Here is a 23194-nt window from a genome sequence, read left to right on the forward strand (position 1 = left end):
AGTTATGAGGTTATTTAATTTTTGCTTTAATTGGATTCCATTCGTTCTATACAGTGTTCTTCTGTGTTTATCCCACGCATTTTTGAATTACAGCCTCCCGCAGGAAGGGCATGCCAGGGAATCCACCACCCTTTCTATGAAAACATTGATGATGTTCTTAATTCTTGCACCGTGCAACATCAACTCATGACCTAGTTCTCTCACTTCCTCATCTCTGAAAAAGATTAGTTTGCATATTAATACTTATTAATTATTTAGACATCCTGTATCATAGCCCTCTAAACCTTATTTTCTCCATGGTATACATATTGAAGTCTTCAAATCTCTCGGCACAAGCCCTGTGTAATTTTTGTTGCCTTCCTCTGCACTGCCTCAAGCCTTTTGATCTCCTTAGTGAGTTAATGGCCTCCAAACTGAACCCAGTGCTCCAAATGGGGCCTCGCCAGTGACTTGTACATTAATTCTTTCTTTCTTCTATTTATTTATTCACTGCCTTGAATCTGAATACCAGTGAATTTCTTTCTAGAAAGAGCTATTACATTCAGCATATGAATCTGTGTTCTCTATAAACATGTTGGTTCTCATCCTTTCTTATGTTGTGACACACCTGACTGAGAATGTTCATGTATGTGACACATTGAACTCTATCATTCACAGTTGAACAAAGCATGCCTTTCATTTTTAACTGTAAGTTTAGCATGAATTTGCCTATTCCATATTTTTTAAAACCTGTATGAAACTTCAGTCTAAGACTTGTCATATAACAAAACAAACATACTGTATTTTCTCTAATAATTTCCCAGACAATTACTAGAAACACCAGGTATTACATTACATTAGGGATTTCTATTCTGCCATTACCTTGCGGTTCCTAGAGGACAAAGGGATTGAGGGGTACAGATAGGAGTAGAGGTAGGTTATAGGGATAGGAGTAGAGGTAGGTTATAGAAATAGTCAGGGACCACTGCTCAGGCAATAGGCCTGATGGGCCGCCGCGAGAGCGGACCGCTGGGCGAGATGGACCTCTGGTCTGCCTCAGCGGAGGCAATTTCTTATGTTCTTATGTTTAAGGCGGCTTACAAAAGATTTATAAACGGGGGTTACAATGGGAGAACAATTGGTTTACTAGAGTAGTAAAGAGTAGATCTTTTGACATTTCTCGGGTTGTTAAGATTAAGGCGGCTTACAAAAGATTTATAAAAGGGGGTTACAATGGTAGCAAAATTGTCATTACTAGGATAGTAAAGAGTAGATCCTTTGTCAATTTTTGCGTTGTTAAGAGTAAGTGAAGTTAGGGTTGTTTCAGGAATTTCTTGAAAAGTATTATTTTTATTTCTTTTTTGAATGTCTTGTAGTCTAGTCATCAGAAGGTTGGAGATCTGGTTGTCTAACCTTGCGGCTTGAGTGACTAGGAGGCCGTCGTGTAGTTTAGATCGTTTTATTTCTTTGATTGGAGGAGGTATGAATGGGGAATGCATTTTTCTGTGTCTGGTTGTGGGCGCTTGGATGAGGCGGTTGTCCAGGTAGGATGGGCTGTCTCTGTTTAGGGTTTTAAATAACATGCAGTAGAATTTAAATTGTATTCTTTCTTGGATTGGTAGCCAATGTGAGTTGATGTAAGCTTCTGTGATATGGTCATGTTTTCTTAATGAGTAGATGAGTCTCAGAGCTGTATTTTGGATTGTTTGTAGTTGTTTGGTCATAGTAGCAGGGCATGGAAGGAAGAGGATGTTGCAGTAGTCCAGCAGTCCTAGGATTAGGGATTGTACTATAAATTGGTATTCTGAAATCTAAGGCGGGCAATTAATGGAAGTATTATTCTCTCCTCTGGCACTCCTATCTATGAGTACCATTTCTCTCCTTCACCCTGCTCCTTTCTCCCTCCCCCATACACTGTGATGACCACCATTTCTGTCCTCAATCCTGCCTCCTGCAATTACTGACATTGCTCCCCTCCACCCCCTTCCCCTGACCATTGGATCTCTCAGCTTAACCTAATCTTGAGGTTATGGTGCTGGGCTGGTGCAGGGCCTTGAGTTATCTGTGCATTCTCTACTCTCCAAGAATATTTCCATGCTCAAAGCCTTCAGCATGCACAGATCTTCAAGGCCCCTCACCAACCCAGCACATAACCTCGATATCAGATAAGAAGAGAGATCTGTTCTTTCAGGGGGAGATGAAGTTAAAAGGTGATAGGCTCAGGAGTAATCTAAGGAAATACTTTTTTACAGAGAGAAAGAGATAATGGTTACTATGGATGGGCAGACTGGATGGGCCATTTGGCTTTTATCTGTCGTCATGTTTCTATGTAGATGGAAGGTGAAGGAGAGCAATGCCAAGAGGAGGGAATAAGCAATTATTAGGGAAATTTTAATTTGATTTTAGAACCAAATTTTATGGTGTTGGGTTCTGAAGCAGGGGTGGGTGATTCACTAGTCTGCATGATTTCGGATGACTGAAAACTAATATGTGAAATTACCTCACTTTTTTATGCCGATTCCAGTACTGTTCTTAGTTTTCTTCTATCACGTACAGTTTTTTTCACAATTTTACTTCAAAGATTTATTGCTGTGCCAGTAGGTAATGAGTATTGTTGGTGGGAAATTTCTCGATACAGACCTGTAAGCTTTTAGGCTGGCACAACTGTTGACGCTAGTTGTCATTGTGTGGCCTTGGAAGTGTTGTTTATCTCAGACGCTTGCATTACCAGTGCTGTTCTCATTTTATTTCTCTATTGTGATTACAGGTACTACAATGTCTACACGCAGTTCTTTACAATATTTTTTAAATGTGTTTGTAATAAAAATTGACCTTGTGTGAAATCATTTGTGTAAAGACCTGACATGATAGGCAAAAATGGAAGTCATTTCTAGAATCGGCATTAAAAATTGATTCAAGAACAACTACTTTTAAGAAATCATCAGAGTAAAAGTTTTTAAATGCAGACTGGTTAGAAAATACAGTATATTCAAATTCTGGTGTTACCACAGTAACAATACCATAAAATCCCTCCACTACCAGACACTGTGAAGCAAAACAAAAACCTTGTAAATATGCTACTTAGAAACTATGTACAAACAGAACCTATAGGCCTCAAGACATGTAACATTTTCAATTGAGGTTGGTGGCCGAAGTAGTCATGGGGGGGAGGGGGGGTTGTGGGGAAGCAGAAATAGGGACCAAATATGAGGAATTAAAGAACCTGTTTTTCAAAATTTCTGGTCTTCCAAGCTTGTAGACGCTGATGGCTTTTAAGAAAACACAGGCTTGCCTGTCTATACAAAATTATTTGTGACACACCTCCTACCTCCTGGGGACACACCGCTGTGCCCTGACTCACTGATTGAGAACCACTTCTATAAACTGTCTCCTTTTCAATATAACAGTGAAAATATAACCTACATTTATATTTTATACTCAAAACTGTTTATTGGTCAAAAAACACAGTCCAAAATCACAACCACAAGCAGCACAGACCAAGTTTTCATTAACTACATTTATATTTTATATGAGTATTAACTAAAAATATACTTATTAAAATTATGATTTTCTTACATTAAAAACATGAGCAAGGTAAAAAGGTTGCAAAAAAAACAAACTCTTGTTACAAAACAAACATTTTAAAAGAAATGTGCAATGTACCAAATATAAGCCAAGATAAATGAGGAGAGACAAACCAATCCATCTATTAGCAAATTAAAGAAGATAAAGATAAGAACTAATAACTCTACCTATAAATTGTACCTGAATATTCTTATGTCTACATTAAATCCTTTACATGTACCTTTACACAAATAAGAATTAAGTATAATTTAGATGTTATGGAGGTTGTGGGGTTTGTTTTTTGAGATAATGTGCATGTGTTGCAGGGCTAATATTTCTCCAAATGCATTCTGTAGTCATTTAAAATGTTAAATATCAATTGCTTTCCAAAATTTGTTGCTTAAGAGTGGAAGGTGAGCTGGTACAAAAGCAGTATCTGTATATAATATAAAAACTGCTTCAATTGCAACCACAGAAAGGAAGAATATCAAATCCAATCCGCTTTGCTTTCTACTTCCGATGCTTGAAAGGGAACATGTCTATATAACATCCATGGGAGCATTAGTTAGCAGCTGCCTGCTTTCCTCTTCTTCACATCAACATTGTGCTAAGGCATTACAGGAAGAGCAGGAGAGAACTGCCTGGATGCATTTGATCTGTAGCTGATTAAAATGGCTGCTGCAGCCTGCATCCTTGCTGTCACAGCATTGAGCTACGGACAGCTTGCATTCTGAAGGACAGGCAGGAAGGAGGACCAGATGATAATCTCTTTCAAGGCTTTTTGGTGTCAGGTGTCTTTGCATGTGTTGCTAGTTACCTGGCTCTTTATTAAGGAAGGCGATGGAAGTTTTTCACTCTCTATCTTGGAAGCATTGTGGCCTGCGGTGATGCAAAGTGGAACAGGGGTTCCGGTGTAATTGTCTCTAAGGAACTGCTGCTTTCATGGTGAGTAAGAACATGGAACATAATGCTCAGAATTTTACAGCAGCATTTTATTTATCCTCTTGTGAAATCAAGCAATTGTAAATATTTAGTTAGCAGGATAAGCAAAACTATACATTGTGTTCTTTAAGGATCATTGCTTAGAATAAAAAAGTGTATAGAATGGTATGTTTTTACTTTCTGTCCAAGCATACTTTGGTGTTGAACTGAAAAATGTGAAGTGGAATGTAAAAGCATGTTTCTCAGTGGATTTAACTAAGTGTTTCCTGTTCAATGACATTCACACATGCATTGTTATGTAGTGATTAATAAGGCATTTATGTGAAAAGCTAAAAATGGGCCCATTGTACACCTTCTAGCAAGAACTTTCTCAGATACAGCCTTTCCTATAATAATGGAACATATTTTTTTATAGCAAGGCATTAGTTTTAGTTTCTTAATATTGCTAAAATGAATTTGTGTGTTAAACTTATTAAAAAAATTATTAGTGGGATGTCTGAGACTAGTCTTGTTCATATCTTTCCATGTGATTATTATGGAGGGATTAAGGGGAGAGGTTTCCTTTTTGCATATTATGCTTTAATCTTTAGCACAGTAGAGTCGCAACTGAGGGAGCAGATAGATCACTTTTCATTCTAAGAAAGCTTAGTGGCTAACTGCCCGGCAGCTAAGTTTCAGTACAAAAGATAGAGATTAATTCCTTTTTTGGGTACAGAAATTCAAGGGAGTAGTACCTGATGAGGGGTGAGAGACTTATCATCCATGAGACTGGAAAGAAACCTTAGGATGAAATCTGATTTGCCAAGGTAGAGAGACAACATGACAATGCTCAGATCCGTAGAAAGGAGTATAACAAGTATGAGAGAGGCAACTCTGCTGTTGTACAGGTAGCTATTTAGATTTAGCTCCTTTGGTTTCATCGGTAGCTCAGGTAAATTAATATTCACAGTATTGTGACAATTCTGGACTCTTTATGTCTGGAAGAACATAGCTTTCTCTGTACCACCTCAATTCTATTGAAATGGTGTTCTGCATCAAGGAGTTAGGTGGGTGTATACAGGGAGATAACCCTGGGTCCTCATTACAAAGGGCCCCAAACTTGTCTGAAATTGAAGAAGATATGGCCTGCTGATGCGTTATGCCCAGTATGTTTAACATGGGCCCTATGAGGCAATTTGGTAGCTAAGCAAGTACAGTATAATCTAGAAAAGAAGTGACATAATACAAATGCGAGACATTCAGAGGTATTAATAAAAGAACCAACATGTTTCGACAGAGATGTTCTAGAATAAAGGAGTCATGATATGAGGTTCTAAGATGTGGAGACTTGAGAAGAAATAGCAGGAAATATATTTTTCATGGCAAGAGTGGTAGAAGCATAGAACACCATCTTGGGGTGTGTAGTGGTGACTGAAACTGTCCAGGAGTTTGAAGGCCTGGAATAAGCACAAAAGATCTTGAGTTGCTAAACATGGAGACAGCAGAAAGCATGACCTAGCATTCATGGTGCTGTTCCACCTGACTCAGGGGTAGGCAATTCCAGTCCTCGAGAGCCACATGCAGGTCAGGTTTTCAGGATATCCACAATGAATATGTATGAGATGGATTTGCATGCACTAGCTCCTTGAAATGCAAATCAATCTCATGCATATTTATTGTGGATATCCTGAAAATTTGACCCGCCTGTGGCTCTCAAGGACCAGAATTGCCTACCCCTGACCTGACTCAATGGTGGGGTGATAGGGCTGCAAGAATGTATGACAGAGGTTAATATGAAATGTTATAGGTGTGGTAGGCTGTGCAAGAGAGCTAGGAAGCTCCTCTTACTAAGACTAATCAGATCAGTGAGCATAAGATGTACACTTCTCATTTATTCTGTTATACACTGGATGATATTGTAAGGTTTGTAAGAAGAATCTGGAATGATACATCATAACAGAAAAATAGTTTTTACCTTCTCTCTCTTTTTGAGGGGTGAATTTGCCTGTAGAGGCTAACCAAAACCAAGTTGTTGTTGTTTTTAGCTTTCAATCAAAACTGAATCTGTAGCCAAAATTTACCACTTTGGTTTAAACCAGTGGTTCCCAAACCTGTTCTGGGGGACCCCCAGCCAGTCAGGTTTTCAAGATATCCCTAATGAATATGCATGAGAGAAATTTGCATACCTGTCACTTCCATTATATGCAAATTTCTCTCATGCATATTCATTAGGGATATCTTGAAAACCTGAGTGGCTGGGGGTCTCCCAGGACAGGTTTGGGAACCACTGGTTTAAACTAACCCCACCCTGAAAACAGCACCCACTCCCCCTGCCACCATACAAAGCCTCCTTCCCCATCTCCCCCAGTCTACCTTAAACTCTGGTGGTCTAGTGGCCTAACTGGGTCCTCTTGCTCCTGCTTTCTCTGTTGTCATGGCAGTCATTGTGACAGGAGAGACAGCAAGGGTAGGAGTATTACTAGTATTTATTATTTCTATAGCACTACTTGGACGCATGCAACACTGTACATTAAACATGCAAGAGAGTTTCCTTGCTTGAAAGAGCTTGCAATCTAATTATGACACTAGATAAAAATGGTGAATAAATAGATGTAGTTCATGTAGGGAAATACAAAGGGATGAAGAGGTCTAGATTGTAAGGGACTACAGAGGGAATGACAGACAAATATGGTGCTTTACAAGTCAGTGGGGTTAGGAATTAAACGCAGCTTTGATAAAGTGGGCTTTTAGCCTGGATTTGAATACCGCCAGAGACAGAGCCCAACATATCAAGTCAGGCAGGTTGTTCCAGGCATACGGTGCAGCAAGCCAGAAGGGATGGAGTCAGGAGTTGGCAGTAGAGGAGAAGGGAACAGACAAGAGAGACTTGCGTGATGAATGGAATTCCTGGGGTGGAACATAGGGAGAGATAAGAGAGGAGAGATATTGAGGGGCTGCAGAGTGAATACACTTGTAGGTCAGTAAGAGAAGTTTGAACTATATAAGGAAGCAGACAGGGAGCCAATGAACTGACTTGAGAAGAGGGGTAATGTGAGCATAATGGCAGTGGCGGAAAATGAGGCATGTAGCAGAATTCTGAACAGATTGCAAGGGAGTGAGATGGCTTAGCGGAAGACCTGCAAGAAGCAAGTTGCAATAATCCATGCGAGAGGTGAGGAGAGTGTGGATGAGGGTCTCGGCAGCATGATCAGAAAGGAAAGTCTAGATTTTAGTGACACTGTATAGAAAGAAGCAACAAGTTTTGGTGGTAGGAAGTGAAGGAAAGAGATGAATCGAAGATGACCCTGAGGTTGCATGCCAACGAGACAGGGTGGAAGAGAGCATTATCCACCAAATGGAGGAAGGGGAGAGGTAGGTTTAGGAGGAAAGATAAGGAGTTCATTCTTGGCCATGTTTAATTTTAGATGGCGAGACATCCAGGCAGAAATGTCAGCCAGGCAGGCTGAGACTCAGGTTTGGATCCCTGTAGAAATTTAGGGCGTAGAGAGATAAATTTGCAAGTTGGTAGCATAGAGATGGTACTGGAAGTTTTGGGAGCAGATTAGAGTGTCAAGGGAGGAAGTGTAGATGGAGAAAAGAAGAGGTCCCAGGACTGGAGGGACTGGGAATCGCTCCTGCCCCAGTTAGTTCACTAGCACAGCTAGGATTCCCATGGCCTAGGGTGGGCCTAGGGGTGCTGAGAAGGCTGTGATTTTAGTTGGGTGGGGAAGTGGCTCAGTTTTCAGCTGAAAATGCACAAGTATTTTTGGACTGAATTTTGTGCCAGTTTTAGCACCAAAACCAAAATTGGGGTTTAGTCTTTAGTTGCCTGGCAATTGAAATGGCCTCTTGTTGGCTGTGGTGCAATGAACGTTGGCATCTACTGAGAATTTGCCTCTTTAACACCTCCCCACCCCCATATAACTATTGCAGTGATGTTCTTTAGTCAGGAGCCTAGCTAACATTCACCTTAAAGTCTAGCCAGTGAATATCAGTGTTGAGCAATTACCAAGACCCCCCCCTCTTCTCCAAGAGTTACGAATGTTGCCCCACTGCAGAGAAGAAACTTGAAAGACTGAGAAGGGGCGTGATCTTTTGGACAGGAGTATCTTTGACTGCTCTGAGAAAAGCCCTTATAGTTTGCTGAGTATGTGCTTGTGGTATCTGTAGATGTCATTTCTAATCATATTACTGTGGAATTACAGGCAATAAATATATTTGAAAGGACTTATCAATGATGGGACATTCTGACCATGTTTCCTATAGGACAAGGGTTCGGACAAGTAGAAAGAATTAGTGAGAATCCACCAGTACCACAAAACACCCAAACAAAATCTCTTGAAAGAATTAGATGAGCAAATACATAAGTATGGCACACTCTAAGCTGATTCTAAGTTCCTAAGTACGGTTCCCTCTAAGCTGATCAGAAGTCCTCCATCTACAGTCCTGCCAGTAGGAGGTGCTTCACTATCACATTTTCAGTAGTAAGGAGCAGATAAGTTCTGCAGAACTTCAGGGAACCTGCCTGTCCCTCTCAACTGAAAATCCAATATTGACATACCACCCCTCCACTGGCAGAAGTAGGAGGACTCCTGCTCAGCTTAGGGAAAAGTGGTATAATGGGAAATAACAGTGTTACTTCAGAACCATTTGTTGATCAAAACCAGACTTGCGACTGGTTAGAGAGATGAATTGGAACCTAAGGATGAATGAATAATAGTTGCAGCCCAGGACAGTGGATTGTGGACAAGACAGTTCACAGTAGCCATAGAAAAAAATTGGTACAGCAGATCTCTGTAAATTCTAAGAAAGAGCTGGAAACAGTTGCTTATAATTGGCTGTGGAGTTTTGATGGCATGACATCATCAGTGATGCAACAGAGGGAAGGCCCCAGCGGGGTAGGCCATGAAGCAGCCCATTCAGAGCACTGCCGCAACCGCTGTTTTTGGATGCCTCGGAAGTATGTCAGTCTCACGGTGGGAGGGTCAATGGAGTTCTTCTGCACAGGGGGATGGGTTGGAAGGATAGAAAGATGCTGCAGAGGGAAGGCCCCCTCCTACTGCTGATGGTGGGCAGCAGCTCAGAAATAGTGGAAGCCTGGATTTTTTTTTATTTTTTTAACTAGGGATCGAGTCGGAGAGTGTCAGGGACATTCAGTGGGGGCTGTGGGGTCGATCTTAACTAGGGCTTATTTGGGGGGGGTAGGGCTTATATTAGGAGCATCTTTAAAAATCATGCTAGGGCTTATTTTTGGGGAAACATGGTAGAACCTTCAACAACAGGAGACAAAGGAGGAGCAAGAATCAAAAACTTTTTTTGCCACCAAATAAATGGTTAGATGTAAAGGATTGAAAAAAATATAATGTACAGATTTGTATTTCACCAATACATTTACAAGGAAATTTTTTTAAAAATACAATGCTCCTAACTGTAATACTCAAGGTTTTAACAAAATAAATTTTCTCTTTTTTTTGCATCTCTTTTGAGATATCAGGAAAAACGTTTATTTCTAAATCAAAAAACCTTTTTTCACGATGACAAAAAAAACAAACATTCTCAACAACCACTCTATCAGAGATTAAAGCAAAAGTTACCACCATTGTAGCTTGTGTTACATTTCCTTGATCCGAACTCTCCAATATATTAGAAACATCCAGAGTATCCATTTCAACTAAAGCTTCCACTTGTGTCTGTTCCTCTTGTTTTTTAAAAGCAGGGAGATAGTAAGCCTTTACAATAGGTGGAACAAGTTCAGGAACAACTGCTAATATTTCCATTACATATTTTCTGAACATTTCTCGTGATAAAACCATCATTTGTTTAGGAAAATACAAAAACTTCAAATTTGTAGCTCTGGAAATATTTTCCAAATTTTCCACCTTAGCTCTAAGATTCAAATTATCTTTAATTAAAGTTTCATTCTAGACTAATTAGTGGTAACTTTCTTATTCAGATCCTCTATTTTAGGAGACAAAAGCAAAATGTCTGTAGTACACTTTTTCAACTTTTCCTTCCAAGACTTGAACTCTCAGATTAAGAGCATTAGTTTGTGGAATTAATACCTTTGCCATATCTGATAAGGCTTCCCAAATTAAATCTAAGATTATTACAGAGGGGTGACTGCCCAAAGAAGAAGGAATTGGAACAATTACTATTGATGAGGAAATTTCATCGATGTCTTGACAAGCTTCAGAAAACTCTGCTCCAACACCCCCCCCCCCCCCCAGTGTCAAAGATATCCGACTTTGCAGCACAGCTTTGGTTCCAGATCTTTACAGGGAGCTCTCAGTTACTCGTGCTCTGCTAGTATCACCTCCCCTCCCCCCCCCCCCCCCCCCCCCGGCAAACTTAATACCTCTTCGGGAGAAGAAATGCTGGGCAGGGCAGAAACTCTGCTGGTTGTCGAAGGCCCAATGAGGCATCAGACCCAGGGGAAAAACCAGTAGCTCCTGCTTTCTGGCGTCTCACAAGCAGGCTTTCAGCACTAGACATGAAACATCTATTGCTCACTGAACAAAAGAGTCCATCGGACCCATCACAGGAGTGCTCATGGTCTTGGAGGGATAGACACAGGTCTTCCCCTTTCGTTTCACTATTGTGGCAGGTAAGGGAAGAAGTCGGAGAGCAAACACTAGACCTTGCTATCTTGACTCCACCCATTTTTGGTGTTTTTAATTCAGACTCATTGGTAATCTACAGTACTCGACATCTGATTACCCAAAACTTTTCTGTATCCTTAAGGGAAAAAATACCCTATAAAACAGTTTTATTTATTTATTTGGGGGGGGGACTTGATAAACTTCTTTCAGTGGTTACATTCAAAGCAGTTTATATAAGTAGCTCACAACAAAGGGTAACATACAGCCAATATTTAAAATACAAGATAAACAATTAGTATCTAATACATGATAAAAACAATCAGTAAAAAGGATACATCAGGTAAAAATCAATAAAAGTTAAGACAATAGCTCAATTAGCAAGTAAAAATCTATTAAGAATCATAATAGATTTGATAGTAAGATGACTAAGAGAAAAACATATCAAACAGGCGTGATGTTAGTGATTTTCTAAAGTCAAGATAGGAAGTAGCCTCAAGTATTAATCTTCCAAGCCATATATTCAGTTTGGTGGGCTGGAATGATAAAATTCTATCAAAGAACTTCTTGTATTGGCATGATTTAAAAGAAGGATAATTAAATAGGTTTATTCTACGAGTACTCCTGTTGGAACTATTCATGGAAAACTGGGAGGCAAGATAATCAAGTAGCATCACAAAAACTGCTTTGTAACTAATGCAGGAAAGCTTGAACAGAATTCTAGACTCCATTCGCAACCAGTGAAGTTTTTGATAGTAAAGGCTAAATGACTTGTCCGGAGTCACAAGGAAGCTACAGTGGGAATCAAACCCAGTTCCCCAGGTTCAGGCCACTGCACTAACCACTCAGGGCTATGGAGTAGGAGTTGGAAGCAATTTTGGGCAGAGTCAGCAAAAACATACCAACTCATACTCCAGTTTCAAAATGAAAACATATTTTACTGTTTGGCCAGATATGAAAAATATTATTCAGCCAAATATAACTACCGAATACAAATAATGGACATTGAGCTTTTAACGTAACAAATAATAAAAGAAGCAATGTGAAATCAGAGATCAAATTTTTTCAGTAGGATTGAGCACAGTAGAGTCCCAGATTATTCAGATTTAAATCATTATTCAGCTGAACACAAATCAAACACAAATATTTAGTACAGTCCTAATTATAATATTTGATGAATTTTTACCATTTTATGCTTAAACTAGTCTTTAAGCCCATTACATTAACGGGTGCTAGAACAGATGTCTGTCTGTCTTTCTTTCTGTCTCTCTCTCTCTCCTTGGCTGCTTTCTGTCTGTCTGTCTTTCTTTCTCTCTCTCTCCTTGACTACTGTCTGTCTTTTTTCCTTTGTCTCTCTTTCTTTGGCCGTTGGTTCTGTCTTTCTGTCTGTCTCTCTGGCCCCCTGTCTGTCTGTCATTCTTTCTGTCTGTCTCTCTCCCTGGCCCCATGTCTGTCTGTCTTTCTTTCTCTCTCTCTCTCCTTAGCCTTTGTATGTCTGTCTCCTTGGCCACTGTATCTCTGTCTGTCTTTTTTTTTGCTGTCTGTTTCCTTGGCCGCAGTCTGTCTGTCTCTTTTTTTCTGTGTGTGTCTCTCTCTCCTTCTCCGCTGTCTGGGTTTTTTTTGTTTTTTTTCTTTCTATCTCTCTCCCTGGCCCCCTGTCCTTCTGTGTGTCTTTCACTCCCACTTACCTGTCTTTCAGTGTGTGTGTGTCTCTATTTCTGTCTGTCTATCAATGTCCCTGCCCACTGCCTGTCTGTTTATCGTGCCCCTTCTCCCACCAATCTTTTTTTTTTTTTTAATCACGCATTGTGTTGTATACAGTGGAAAGGGCAACCGACACACAGTAACCGCTGCTGGATACAGTAAACATTCATGCCGAACGCACATGCACCACACGCTTTAACTGGGTCAGAAATTGGCTGTCGGACAGACGCCAGAGGGTGGTGGTTAATGGAAGTCGCTCGAAGGAAGGAAAGGTGACTAGTGGAGTTCCTCAGGGTTCGGTGCTGGGGCCAATCCTGTTCAATATGTATGTAAGTGACATTGCTGAAGGGTTAGAAGGAAAAGTGTGCCTTTTTGCAGATGATACCAAGATTTGTAACAGAGTAGACACCGTAGAGGGAGTGGAAAATATGAAAAAGGATCTGCAAAAGTTAGAGGAATGGTCTAATGCCTGGCAACTAAAATTCAATGCAAAGAAATGCAGAATAATGCATTTGGGGATTAATAATAGGAAGGAACCGTATATGCTGGGAGGAGAGAAGCTGATATGCACGGACGGGGAGAGGGACCTTGGGGTGATAGTGTCCGAAGATCTAAAGGCGAAAAAACAGTGTGACAAGGCAGTGGCTGCTGCCAGAAGGATTCTGGGCTGTATAAAGAGAGGCGTAGTCAGTAGAAGGAAGAAGGTGTTGATGCCCCTGTACAGGTCATTGGTGAGACCCCACTTGGAGTATTGTGTTCAGTTTTGGAGACCGTATCTGGCGAAAGACGTAAGAAGACTTGAGGCGGTCCAGAGGAGGGCGACGAAAATGATAGGAGGCTTGCGCCAGAAGACGTATGAGGAGAGACTGGAAGCCCTGAATATGTATACCCTAGAGCAGGGGTCTGCAACCTTTAAGACATAAAGAGCCACTTGGACCCGTTTTCGAAAAGAAAAAAAAACTTGGAGCCGCAAAACCATTATAAAACAAATCTAACACTGCATATATTGTTTCTTATCTTAATGCTATATACAGGATCACTAAATTGAAAATAAAATCATTTTTCCTACCTTTGCTATTTGGTGATTTCATGAGTCTCTGGTTGCACTTTCTTCTTCTGACTGTGTATCCAATCTTTCTTCCTTTCTTTCAGCCTCCTGTATGTTTCCTCTCCTCCAGACCTCATTCTCTCCCCCAACTTTTTCTTTCTGTCTCCCTGTTCCCCCTTCTTTCTGTCTCCGTGCCGTCCCCCAAGCCACTCGGTTTGCTGCCACCGCAATCGGGGAACAGCCCCCAAGCCACCGCCGTCCCAAGCTTTCCCTGCAGAAGTGTTGCGCTGACCAGCATTCCGCTCCCTGACGTCAATTCTGATGTAGGAGAGGAAGTTCCGGGCCAACAAGGCATTTCTCCTCATTCCATCCAGCCTGAGCCCCATCTCTCCTTGATCCAGCATTTCCCTTCTGTGTCTGTCAGAATTACCATTCCACCTATTTTCCAGCATCCCCCTTCTTTGTGTCCATCTCACCTATATCCCTATCTCACCACTTTTTCAGAATCTTCATTTGTCTCTGTCCTTGTCTTTACCCCATGTTCACCATTTGCCCTTTCAATGTCTTTATCTCCCCCCCACACACACACTTTTTCAGTATTACTTCTATGTCTCTATTTCACCTCCTCTTCATGTCCCCTCTGTATCTCTATCCTTATTCAGTAGGTCCTGCTTACCCTTTCTCTTCTTTGTGTCACTATCTCCATTTTCAGCTTTCCCCCCTTTTCCATTGTTAATGCACCCTGTAGCCAGAATCTTTCCACCCTCCCTCCACTCCGGCCCAGCCCAGTATGAAATATTTCCTTTTGTTTCCCTCCCCTCTCTCTTTCTCTCTCTCTTCTGCTCCCTCACCCACGAGTCCTGCATCTGGCCCTCTCCCTTCTACCTGCACCTGGCAACACCCCCCTGCTCCGCGGCTCTCTTCAGCAACTCGTCAGCAGCGGTGATCAAGACAAGCTGCCGACATCGAGGCCTTCCCTCTACGAGTCCCGCCTTTGTGGAAAAAGGAAGTTGAAACAAGCGGGACTCGCAGAGGGTAGGCCCCGACGTCAGAAGCTTGTGTCGATCGCTGCTGCTGAGTTGCCGAAGAGAGCCGCGGAGCAGGGGATGTGGCCGGAAGCAAGTAGAAGGGAGAGGGAGATAGGAAGGCTGTAGATCTCCGGAGCATGACACCGACCCCGGCCAGGATGATTTCTTTTTCAGGCACCTTACAAGTCCAGCGTCGCGGCGGGAAATAGCCACGCTGAGCAGTGAGCTCAGCACTACACAGATGAAAGCCTTGCTTGCTGATTGGTCCGGCGGCACGGCGGGGTGGGGCCGCCGGACCAATCAGCAAGCAAGGCTTTCATCTGTGTGTGCTGAGCTCACTGCTCAGCATGGCTATTTCCCGCCGCGACGCCGGACTTGTAAGCTGCATTCCTGCGTGACACACTACCGGAGCCGCAGCAGAGGTGGAAAAGAGCCGCATGCGGCTCTGGAGCCGCGGGTTGCCGACCCCCGCCCTAGAGGAAAGGAGAGACAGGGGAGATATGATTCAGACGTTCAAATACTTAAAGGGTATTAACGTAGAACAAAATCTTTTCCAGAGAAAGGAAAATGGTAAAACCAGAGGACATAATTTGAGGTTGAGGGGTGGTAGATTCAGGGGCAATGTTAGGAAATTCTACTTTACGGAGAGGGTGGTGGATGCCTGGAATGCGCTCCCGAGAGAGGTGGTGGAGAGTAAAACTGTGACTGAGTTCAAAGAAGCGTGGGATGAACACAGAAGATTTAGAATCAGAAAATAATATTAAAGATTGAACTAGGCCAGTTACTGGGCAGACTTGTACGGTCTGTGTCTGTGCATGGCCGTTTGGAGGAGGATGGGCAGGGGAGGGCTTCAATGGCTGGGAGGGTGTAGATGGGCTGGAGTAAGTCTTAACAGAGATTTCGGCAGTTGGAACCCAATCACAGTACCGGGAAAAGCTTTGGATTCTCGCCCAGAAATAGCTAAGAAGAAAAAAAAAAAAAAATTTAAATTGAATCAGGTTGGGCAGACTGGATGGACCATTCGGGTCTTTATCTGCCGTCATCTACTATGTTACTATGTTACTATTTCTCTTGTCACAGGCCACGGAGCTATGGATCACGGAGGCAGGGATCATGCAGGTAGGAGTGCGCATGCGCGCTTAGGGTTTTATTATTAGTGATATATTTTTGTCCTGGATCTAGAGTACTGGTTAATAGAAGCTATATTTACTAGTACTTTAGATCCACAACAAAACATTTAAAGCCTAATTAATATCTGTTGGAGTAAGACAGTAGAAAAATATGAGTTAGCCAAAGGTTTGGTGTACTAGCTCCACTGCATATTAATCATAAAATGTAATTACTAATAGGTGACTCGATGAAGAGATTTAGGTTTACTTTCCATATCATTCAGGTTTATTTTTTAATTGGTTTTGGTCTCTTTGTTAGATAAATAACAGGGATGTGCATCCACTAGCATGCATTTGGTTCATTAGCACATCTTTTTTGATTTAATACGCATTACAAATGAACATGTATAAAGTAAATTTTTGCAGGTTAAACAGTTGTTAGCAGAGTTTTAAATTAGCCAATGTCCTAATGGGAAAAATTTCAAAACATGGCCCAAAAATGTTTTCTGTGAATGAACTTAAATACTGTTGCTGCACAGCCATTCCAAGTAAAGTATTGCTTTTGCTGGATATAGAACCTTTTGTCTCCAATAACGGTATGTAGTTTATCCTTGTATTCCTTATGTATTTTTAAACATCTATGGATATGTTTGTATGTTTATTGTTCAAATGGTTTTATTTATTTCCCCAAATTTATTTTTTGATATACGCATTGAATATTTGATATTGCGTTTAAATCAAAATCTTAATAAACTTGAACTTGTATGCCTAGCCTCTAGGCCAGGGATCTCAAAGTCCCTCCTTGAGGGCCGCAATCCAGTTTTCAGGATTTCCCCAATGAATATGCATTAAAAGCAGTGCATGCACATAGATCTCATGCAAATTCATTGGGGAAATCCTGAAAACCCAACTGGATTGCGGCCCTCAAGGAGGGACTTTGAGACCCCCTGCTCTAGGCTGACCTGACTGGGGAACCCAGGTACTCTGTGTGGTAGATTTGAACAGTGCCACTGAGCCACAACGCCGATCCCGAATGATTGTTCTTTTAGTTGTTTCTCTTAGCAATTCAAAACTCTTTCAGAAGCAGTGCACAAATCCTGGTCAAGGTCCCTCCTAGATGGAAATAATTAAACTTTTGTCATATGCATGATCTTCCTCCTTTTCCAGTGTAACAAGAGAGGCTTTGAACAAGTTCTGTTCTCTGTGTGCAGGAATATGAAGCAAGAACTGGACGAGCTCACAGGTCCCCCTCGCCTAAACAGAATGTGAGGAAAAACCTTGATTTTGAGCCACTCTCCACAACCGGTCTTATTCTGGAGGACCGACCAGCGTAAGTCTGCTACTTTCCTTCAGATTCCAACATACAAATGAGGCCCATTCAAAGAACATCCTTCATCCACCAGACACACAGACCATTTGGTGTTGGAGAAGTTGAAATTGTGAAGCATACAACAATTCCAGCACACACATAATATATATGGTGCACATGGTTGAAATATCTTTTTAAATGGATGGGCTCTAGCGATACAAGTTCATAGAGTAGTATAGTTTTAAAAATGTAATATCTTAATAAACATTTGGTACATGCTAATATAGTAGTGTTAGATCAGTGGTCTCAAACTCAAACCCTTTGCAGGGCCACATTTTGGATTTGTAGGTACTTGGAGGGCCTCAGAAAAAATAGTTAATGTCATATTAAAGAAATGACAATTTTGCATTCAGTAAAACTCTATAGTTTATAAATCTTTCCTTTTGGCTAAGTTTTAATAATAATATTGTAATTTATAGCTAAAGAGATATATGATCAAGAAACTGTTTTATTTTACTTTTGTGATTTATGATAAACATACTGAGGGCCTCAAAATAGTACTTGGCGGGCCGCATGTGGCCTCCGTGCCGTGAGTTTGAGACCACTGTGTTAGATTGATGTATTGTCCCATAGACCCAAAGGAAAAAGTATACTCAGTCACTGAGGCAACATAGGGTTCATTTGTCTATTAATATAAGTTAACAAGGCTCATTTTGCTACCAGGGGTGGCTTGCAACAGCTTGCAGAGCAAAGCCAAGCCCACAAGGGCCTTATAATATAAAGGAGTGGTCTAGTGGTTAGAGCAAAGAGCTGAGAATCGGGGAAGTGAGGTTTAAATTCCACTGCAGCTCCTTGTGGCCTTGGTCAAGACAACTCTTCACTGCCTCAAATACAAACGTAGACTGTAAGCCTTCTGGGGACAGGAAAATGTGTATAATTTGAAAAACCAAGAAAGGTATAAGCGAAATCAAATCCCAAATTACATATTCATTTGATTGAAGTTACCAGCCTCTACCTCATAATTCCACTGTGATCTTTATTGATGTTAGCATCAAACACTAGACCTCGGCCTTTGGTAAGAAAGTCAGCAGGGTCAGCTGTGGCATTAAGTTGAGATAAGGGAGCATTCAGCAGCAACCAAAAGAGGAAACTGCTGCCTTCACACAACTAGGAGAAGGAGAGCCAACTGCCATATGGCCAGAGGAATAGGGAGCAAGCAGGTGCTGTAGGAGGAGGCCTTGTACCTAAAATAATAGGGTGCCAGTCACTGAGTCTGACTGGTAAAAGGAAAGGGGGGATATTAGGATCTGGCTCGGAAAGTACTGTTGTCAGGAAAGAGGAGGACTGCCCTGTTCCTCAGCTTTGTGTCATGGAGTCTTCAACACCTACCCTCCCCTATCCTAGACATGGTCTTCAAGCCAACAGATTTATGCATCACAGTTTGATACTGTCTCTAAAATATATGCATATCTGAGAACATAAATAAATTTATTTATATAAAGCCTGCTGTAGCATAGCTTAACTGGCAAAGGATTCCAATACAGGAATTTATACATAAATCATCTATTGAAATCTATACATCCTGGATTGAAACACCTGTCTCTCTATTCCTGTATTGGGATCCTTTGCAAGCTAAGCTGTACTGCAGCAGGATTTTATATATGCTAAATTTCTCTCACTGGTGTAGCATAAGGGGACCTGTAGTCCCCCCCCCCTCTGGGTTCAGGCCCCCTTTAGAACTGAGGCATGCCTTTACCTTTGCCGGTGGGGATTCCAAAGCACTGCCAACCAAATGAATACAGTCCTGCTTCTCCTGTTCTTCTTGCACTGCTTCCTTCAAGCAGAAGTTGGGGTGCCTTCAGCTGCTGATGCTGAGACTGTCCCAGCATTTGTAGCTGAAGGCATGTCACTGACTTCTGCATGAAGGAAGTAGCATGAGGAGGAGGTCAGCAACTCGGGCACCGTATATATTTGGCTGGTAGGGCCTCGGCATCTGCACCAGCAAATTTATGTTTAGCATGTTTGGAGGAGGAGGGAGGCATTAATTGCCCCCCAAATTGGAGGGCTGGCTATACCCCTGATTTAATTTAATGTTTCAGATATGCTATGATTAATATATTAGAGACAGTATAGGAATTATTTGATCATCTTATGTGAATGATGAAATGTTCTGTTTGTGACTGAGTATGCTTTATCCTTTATATGTATGATACAATATTCCAATATAAAAATATTTGCATGAGCAGAAATAGATATCGAATTTTGATTTACTTATTTGTCTAGTACAGGGGTGCCCAATAGGTCGATCGTGATCAACTGGTAGATCGCCAAGGCAAAGTGAGTCGATCCCAGGACTCACTTTGCCTTGGCAATCTATCGGACCGATCAATTTTCCTCTCCCCGACGTTAATTCTGCCGTTGGAGAGGAAGTTCGGGCCAGCCAATCACTGCCTGGCTGGGCGGAACTTCCTCTCGACAGCAGAATTGACATCGGGGAGAGGAAGATTGATCGGCCCGAAGCAGAGAGAGCATGCGTCGGCGTCGGGGCCTGTTATCCATTGGTGGCGTTTTGGCTCCTGTTCCCCGATGGCAGTGGCTTGGGGAAGGGCAGGGAGAAAGAAAGAAAGGGGGCAGGCAGGGAAACAGAAGGAAAGAAGAGAAACAGAAAAAAAGAAAGGGGGCATGAAGAAAAAAAGAAAGGTCAGGGAGAGAGGAAGAAAAAATTGGGGGAGGGAATGAGGTGTGGAGGAGAGGAAGCATACAGGCTGAAAGAAAGATTGGATGCACAGTCAGAAGAAGAAAATGCAACCAGAGACTCATGAAATCACCAGATAAGGTAGGAAAAATGATTTTATTTTAAATTTAGTGATCAAAATGTATCTGAATTTATATCTGCTGTCTATATTTTACAATATGGTCCCCTTTTACTAAACCGCAATAGTGGTTTTTAGCGCAAGGAGCCTATGAGCATCGAGAGCAGCGCTGGGCATTCAGCGCAGCTCCCTGCGCTAAAAACTGCTATTGTGGTTTAGTAAAAAGGGAGGGGGTGGGTATTTGTCTATTTTTGTATGGTTGTTACTGAGGTGACAGTGCATAGAGTCATCTGCTTTGACCTCTTTGAAAAAACCCCGGAATAGGAATGATAATTAACAATTCTATGCGTACAGTGTGCGTTGTGTTTTTTTAAAATTTTATTGTTGGTAGATCATTTTGACTTGGTCATTTTAAAAGTAGCTCACGAGTCAAAAAAGTGTGGGCACCCCTGGTCTAGTAGCACTGTTCTATAAACTGGTATTGTCAGCCAATTGGATTAGTCCATTTCAAGCATTTCTATATCATTTTTGTCCTTCCACAGATGGTAACTGGCAGCATGATAAAAATATCCAACTTAAAAGAAATCTGAAAATGTAAATAATATTGTACTGATATGGGCTATCCCATAAAGCAGTGTTTTTCAACCGCTGTTCCGCGGCACACTAGTGTGCCGCGAGATGTTGCCTGGTGTGCCGCAGGGCCGCCATCAGGGCAGTACTACCAGTCCTGCATTCAGGGGCCCAGAGCTGACGGGCGCCAGTAGCTTGCCAAGGCAAAGTGAGTCGATCACCCAGGACTCACTTTGTCTTAGCGATCTAATCTATCGAGCCGATAAGTCTTCTTCTCCCCGACGTCAATTCTGCAGTCGGAGAGGAAGTTCGGGCCAGCCAATCGCTGTCTGGCTGGGCGGAACTTCCTCTCCGATTGCAGAATTGATGTCAGGGAGAGCATGCGTCGGCGTCGGCTTTGGGGCCTGTTATCCATTGGTGGGTCCTGTTCCCCGATGGCAGCGGCAGTGGCAGTGGCTTGGGGAACGGCAGGGAGAAAGAAAGAAAGGGGGCAGGCAGGGAAACAGAAGGAAAGAAGAGAAACAGAAAAAAAGAAAGAAAGGTCAGGGAGAGAGGAAGAAAAAGTTGGGGGAGGGAATGAGGTGTGGAGGAGAGAAAGCATACAGGCTGATAGAAGGGAAGAAAGATTGGATGCACAGTCAGAAGAAGAAAGTGCAACCAGAAATCACCAGACAAGGTAGGAAAAATGATTTTATTTTAAATTTAGCAAAGTGGAGGCAGTATTACCACAGTTTTCAAAGGAATTTGCCCAAATAACTTAATAGTTAACTGGGTAAATTCCCAGAGATGAAAACTTCCTTTCACTTACTATGCACAGTTCTGAATTTATATCTGCTGTCTATATTTTACAATATGGTCACCTTTTACTAAACCGCAATAGTGGTTTTTAGCGCAGGGAGCCTATGAGCGTCAAGAGCAGCACTGGGCATTCAGCGCAGCTCCCTGCGCTAAAAACTGCTATTGTGGTTTAATAAAAAGGATGGAGGGTATATTTGTCTATTTTTGTATGCTATAAAAACCAAATACAGAGAGAGACTGAGAGCTGTTGACGAAGAGCTACATGTGTGTCTGTCTTCGATTCCAGCCAGAATATCAGCTTTGTGTTCAGCCAAACAGGCCCAGGTTTCGCACTGAATAAAGTATTTTATAATTTTTCACTATTCTGTTTACTTAATATTTCATAATAAAGTAATTATAAAATACTTTCTTTGTGTTTATTTGATTCCTATTCAAGAGAATTACGTTATATATAGTCAATATAGGCACAGAGTTAAATTTTTTAACATTTTCTAATGGTGGTGTGCCTCGTGATTTTTTTCATGAAACAAGTGTGCCTTTGCCCAAAAAAGGTTGAAAAACACTGCCATAAAGTATACTGATTTAAACATTTTAGGCCAAATTCTGTAAATGGCGCCAAAAGTTAGATGCTGATAGGTGCCTAGATCACACCTACCGGCACCTAACTTAATTGTATTAATTGGCTTTAATTGGTGCTGTAATTGAATGCAAACCAATTAAAACACATTAAAAAATTAAGTGGGTGAAGAAATTGCACCTACAACATGGTGCCTAAGGTCAAAGTAGGCATGTTAGGGGTGGAGATGACCTTAGACGTCTCTAGGCACCACTAGGCATGATTCTTCAAAAATCTTAGGTGCTGGAAATATAGGCCTTTAAAATCCTGGCCTACATTACCAGCACCTAAGTTTTTTCCTAGGTGCCGGTAGCTGCGATTCTGTTAATGGCGCCTGTGTGATTGACATGCAGCTGGCACCGTTTTATAGGCGCTGGCCAATTAGGTGCTGCTTATAGAATCCAGGCCTTGGTATTTTTATGAATGTTAGGTGACATGAGGGTTTGAGTGGTTAGAGATTTTGCTTGTGAAGGCTTCTATAACAGTGTTTCTCAACTTGGTCATGGAGTACCTCCTTGCCAGTCAAGTTTTCAGGATATCCACAATGAATATGCATGAAAGAAATTTGCATATAACGGAGGCAGTGTATGCAAATCAAACTTATGCATATTCATTGTGGATATCCTGAAAACCTGACTAGCGACCATAACATGATATGGCTTAACCTCAAGTGGGGTTTCTCTAGATCAAATACAGTGACGAGAGTCCTCAACTTTAGAGGCACAGACTTCGAACGCATGGGAGATTTTGTCCATCGGGAGCTGCAAAACCAAGCACAAACTGACAATGTGGAAAATATGTGGTCGACTCTGAAATCCACCTTGCATGAAGCAACAAATCGCTACGCAAAAACGGTCAGCAAAAGTCGGAGAAACAAAAGACCCCAGTGGTTCAATACTGAAATTTCGGACCTCATTAAGGAGAAGAAAAAAGCATTTATTGCCTACAAACATTTAGGAAAGCAGGAGGTAAAAGAAGACTATCAGGACAGGTCTAAAGCTGTCAAGAAGGCAGTCAGAGAGGCCAAGCTCCGAATAGAGGAGAATCTAGCACGGAACATTAAGAAAGGGGATAAATCCGTCTTTAGGTATATTAGTGACAGGAGACGAAACAAAGATGGGATAGAACGACTCAGGAAA

At 41.7% G+C, this 23194-nt stretch overlaps 1 protein-coding gene across 4 annotated transcripts in view; it reads left to right on the forward strand.

Annotated features, from left to right (window-relative positions):
* The window catches only part of TBC1D14 (TBC1 domain family member 14), a 244731-nt gene that overhangs the window by 121893 nt on the left and 99644 nt on the right, over positions 1 to 23194 (forward strand). For 3 of the 4 annotated variants that reach the window (XM_033949845.1, XM_033949873.1, XM_033949864.1), the window contains 2 exons: positions 15921 to 15959; positions 17161 to 17279. In XM_033949845.1, coding sequence (XP_033805736.1) covers positions 15921 to 15959; positions 17161 to 17279 — 158 coding nt within the window. The remainder of the gene's footprint in view (positions 1 to 15920; positions 15960 to 17160; positions 17280 to 23194) is intronic. The other variant, XM_033949853.1, reaches the window with a different exon arrangement.

The sequence above is a fragment of the Geotrypetes seraphini genome, chromosome 1, assembly GCF_902459505.1.
Source record: "Geotrypetes seraphini chromosome 1, aGeoSer1.1, whole genome shotgun sequence".
Classification (NCBI taxonomy): Eukaryota; Metazoa; Chordata; class Amphibia; order Gymnophiona; family Dermophiidae; genus Geotrypetes; species Geotrypetes seraphini.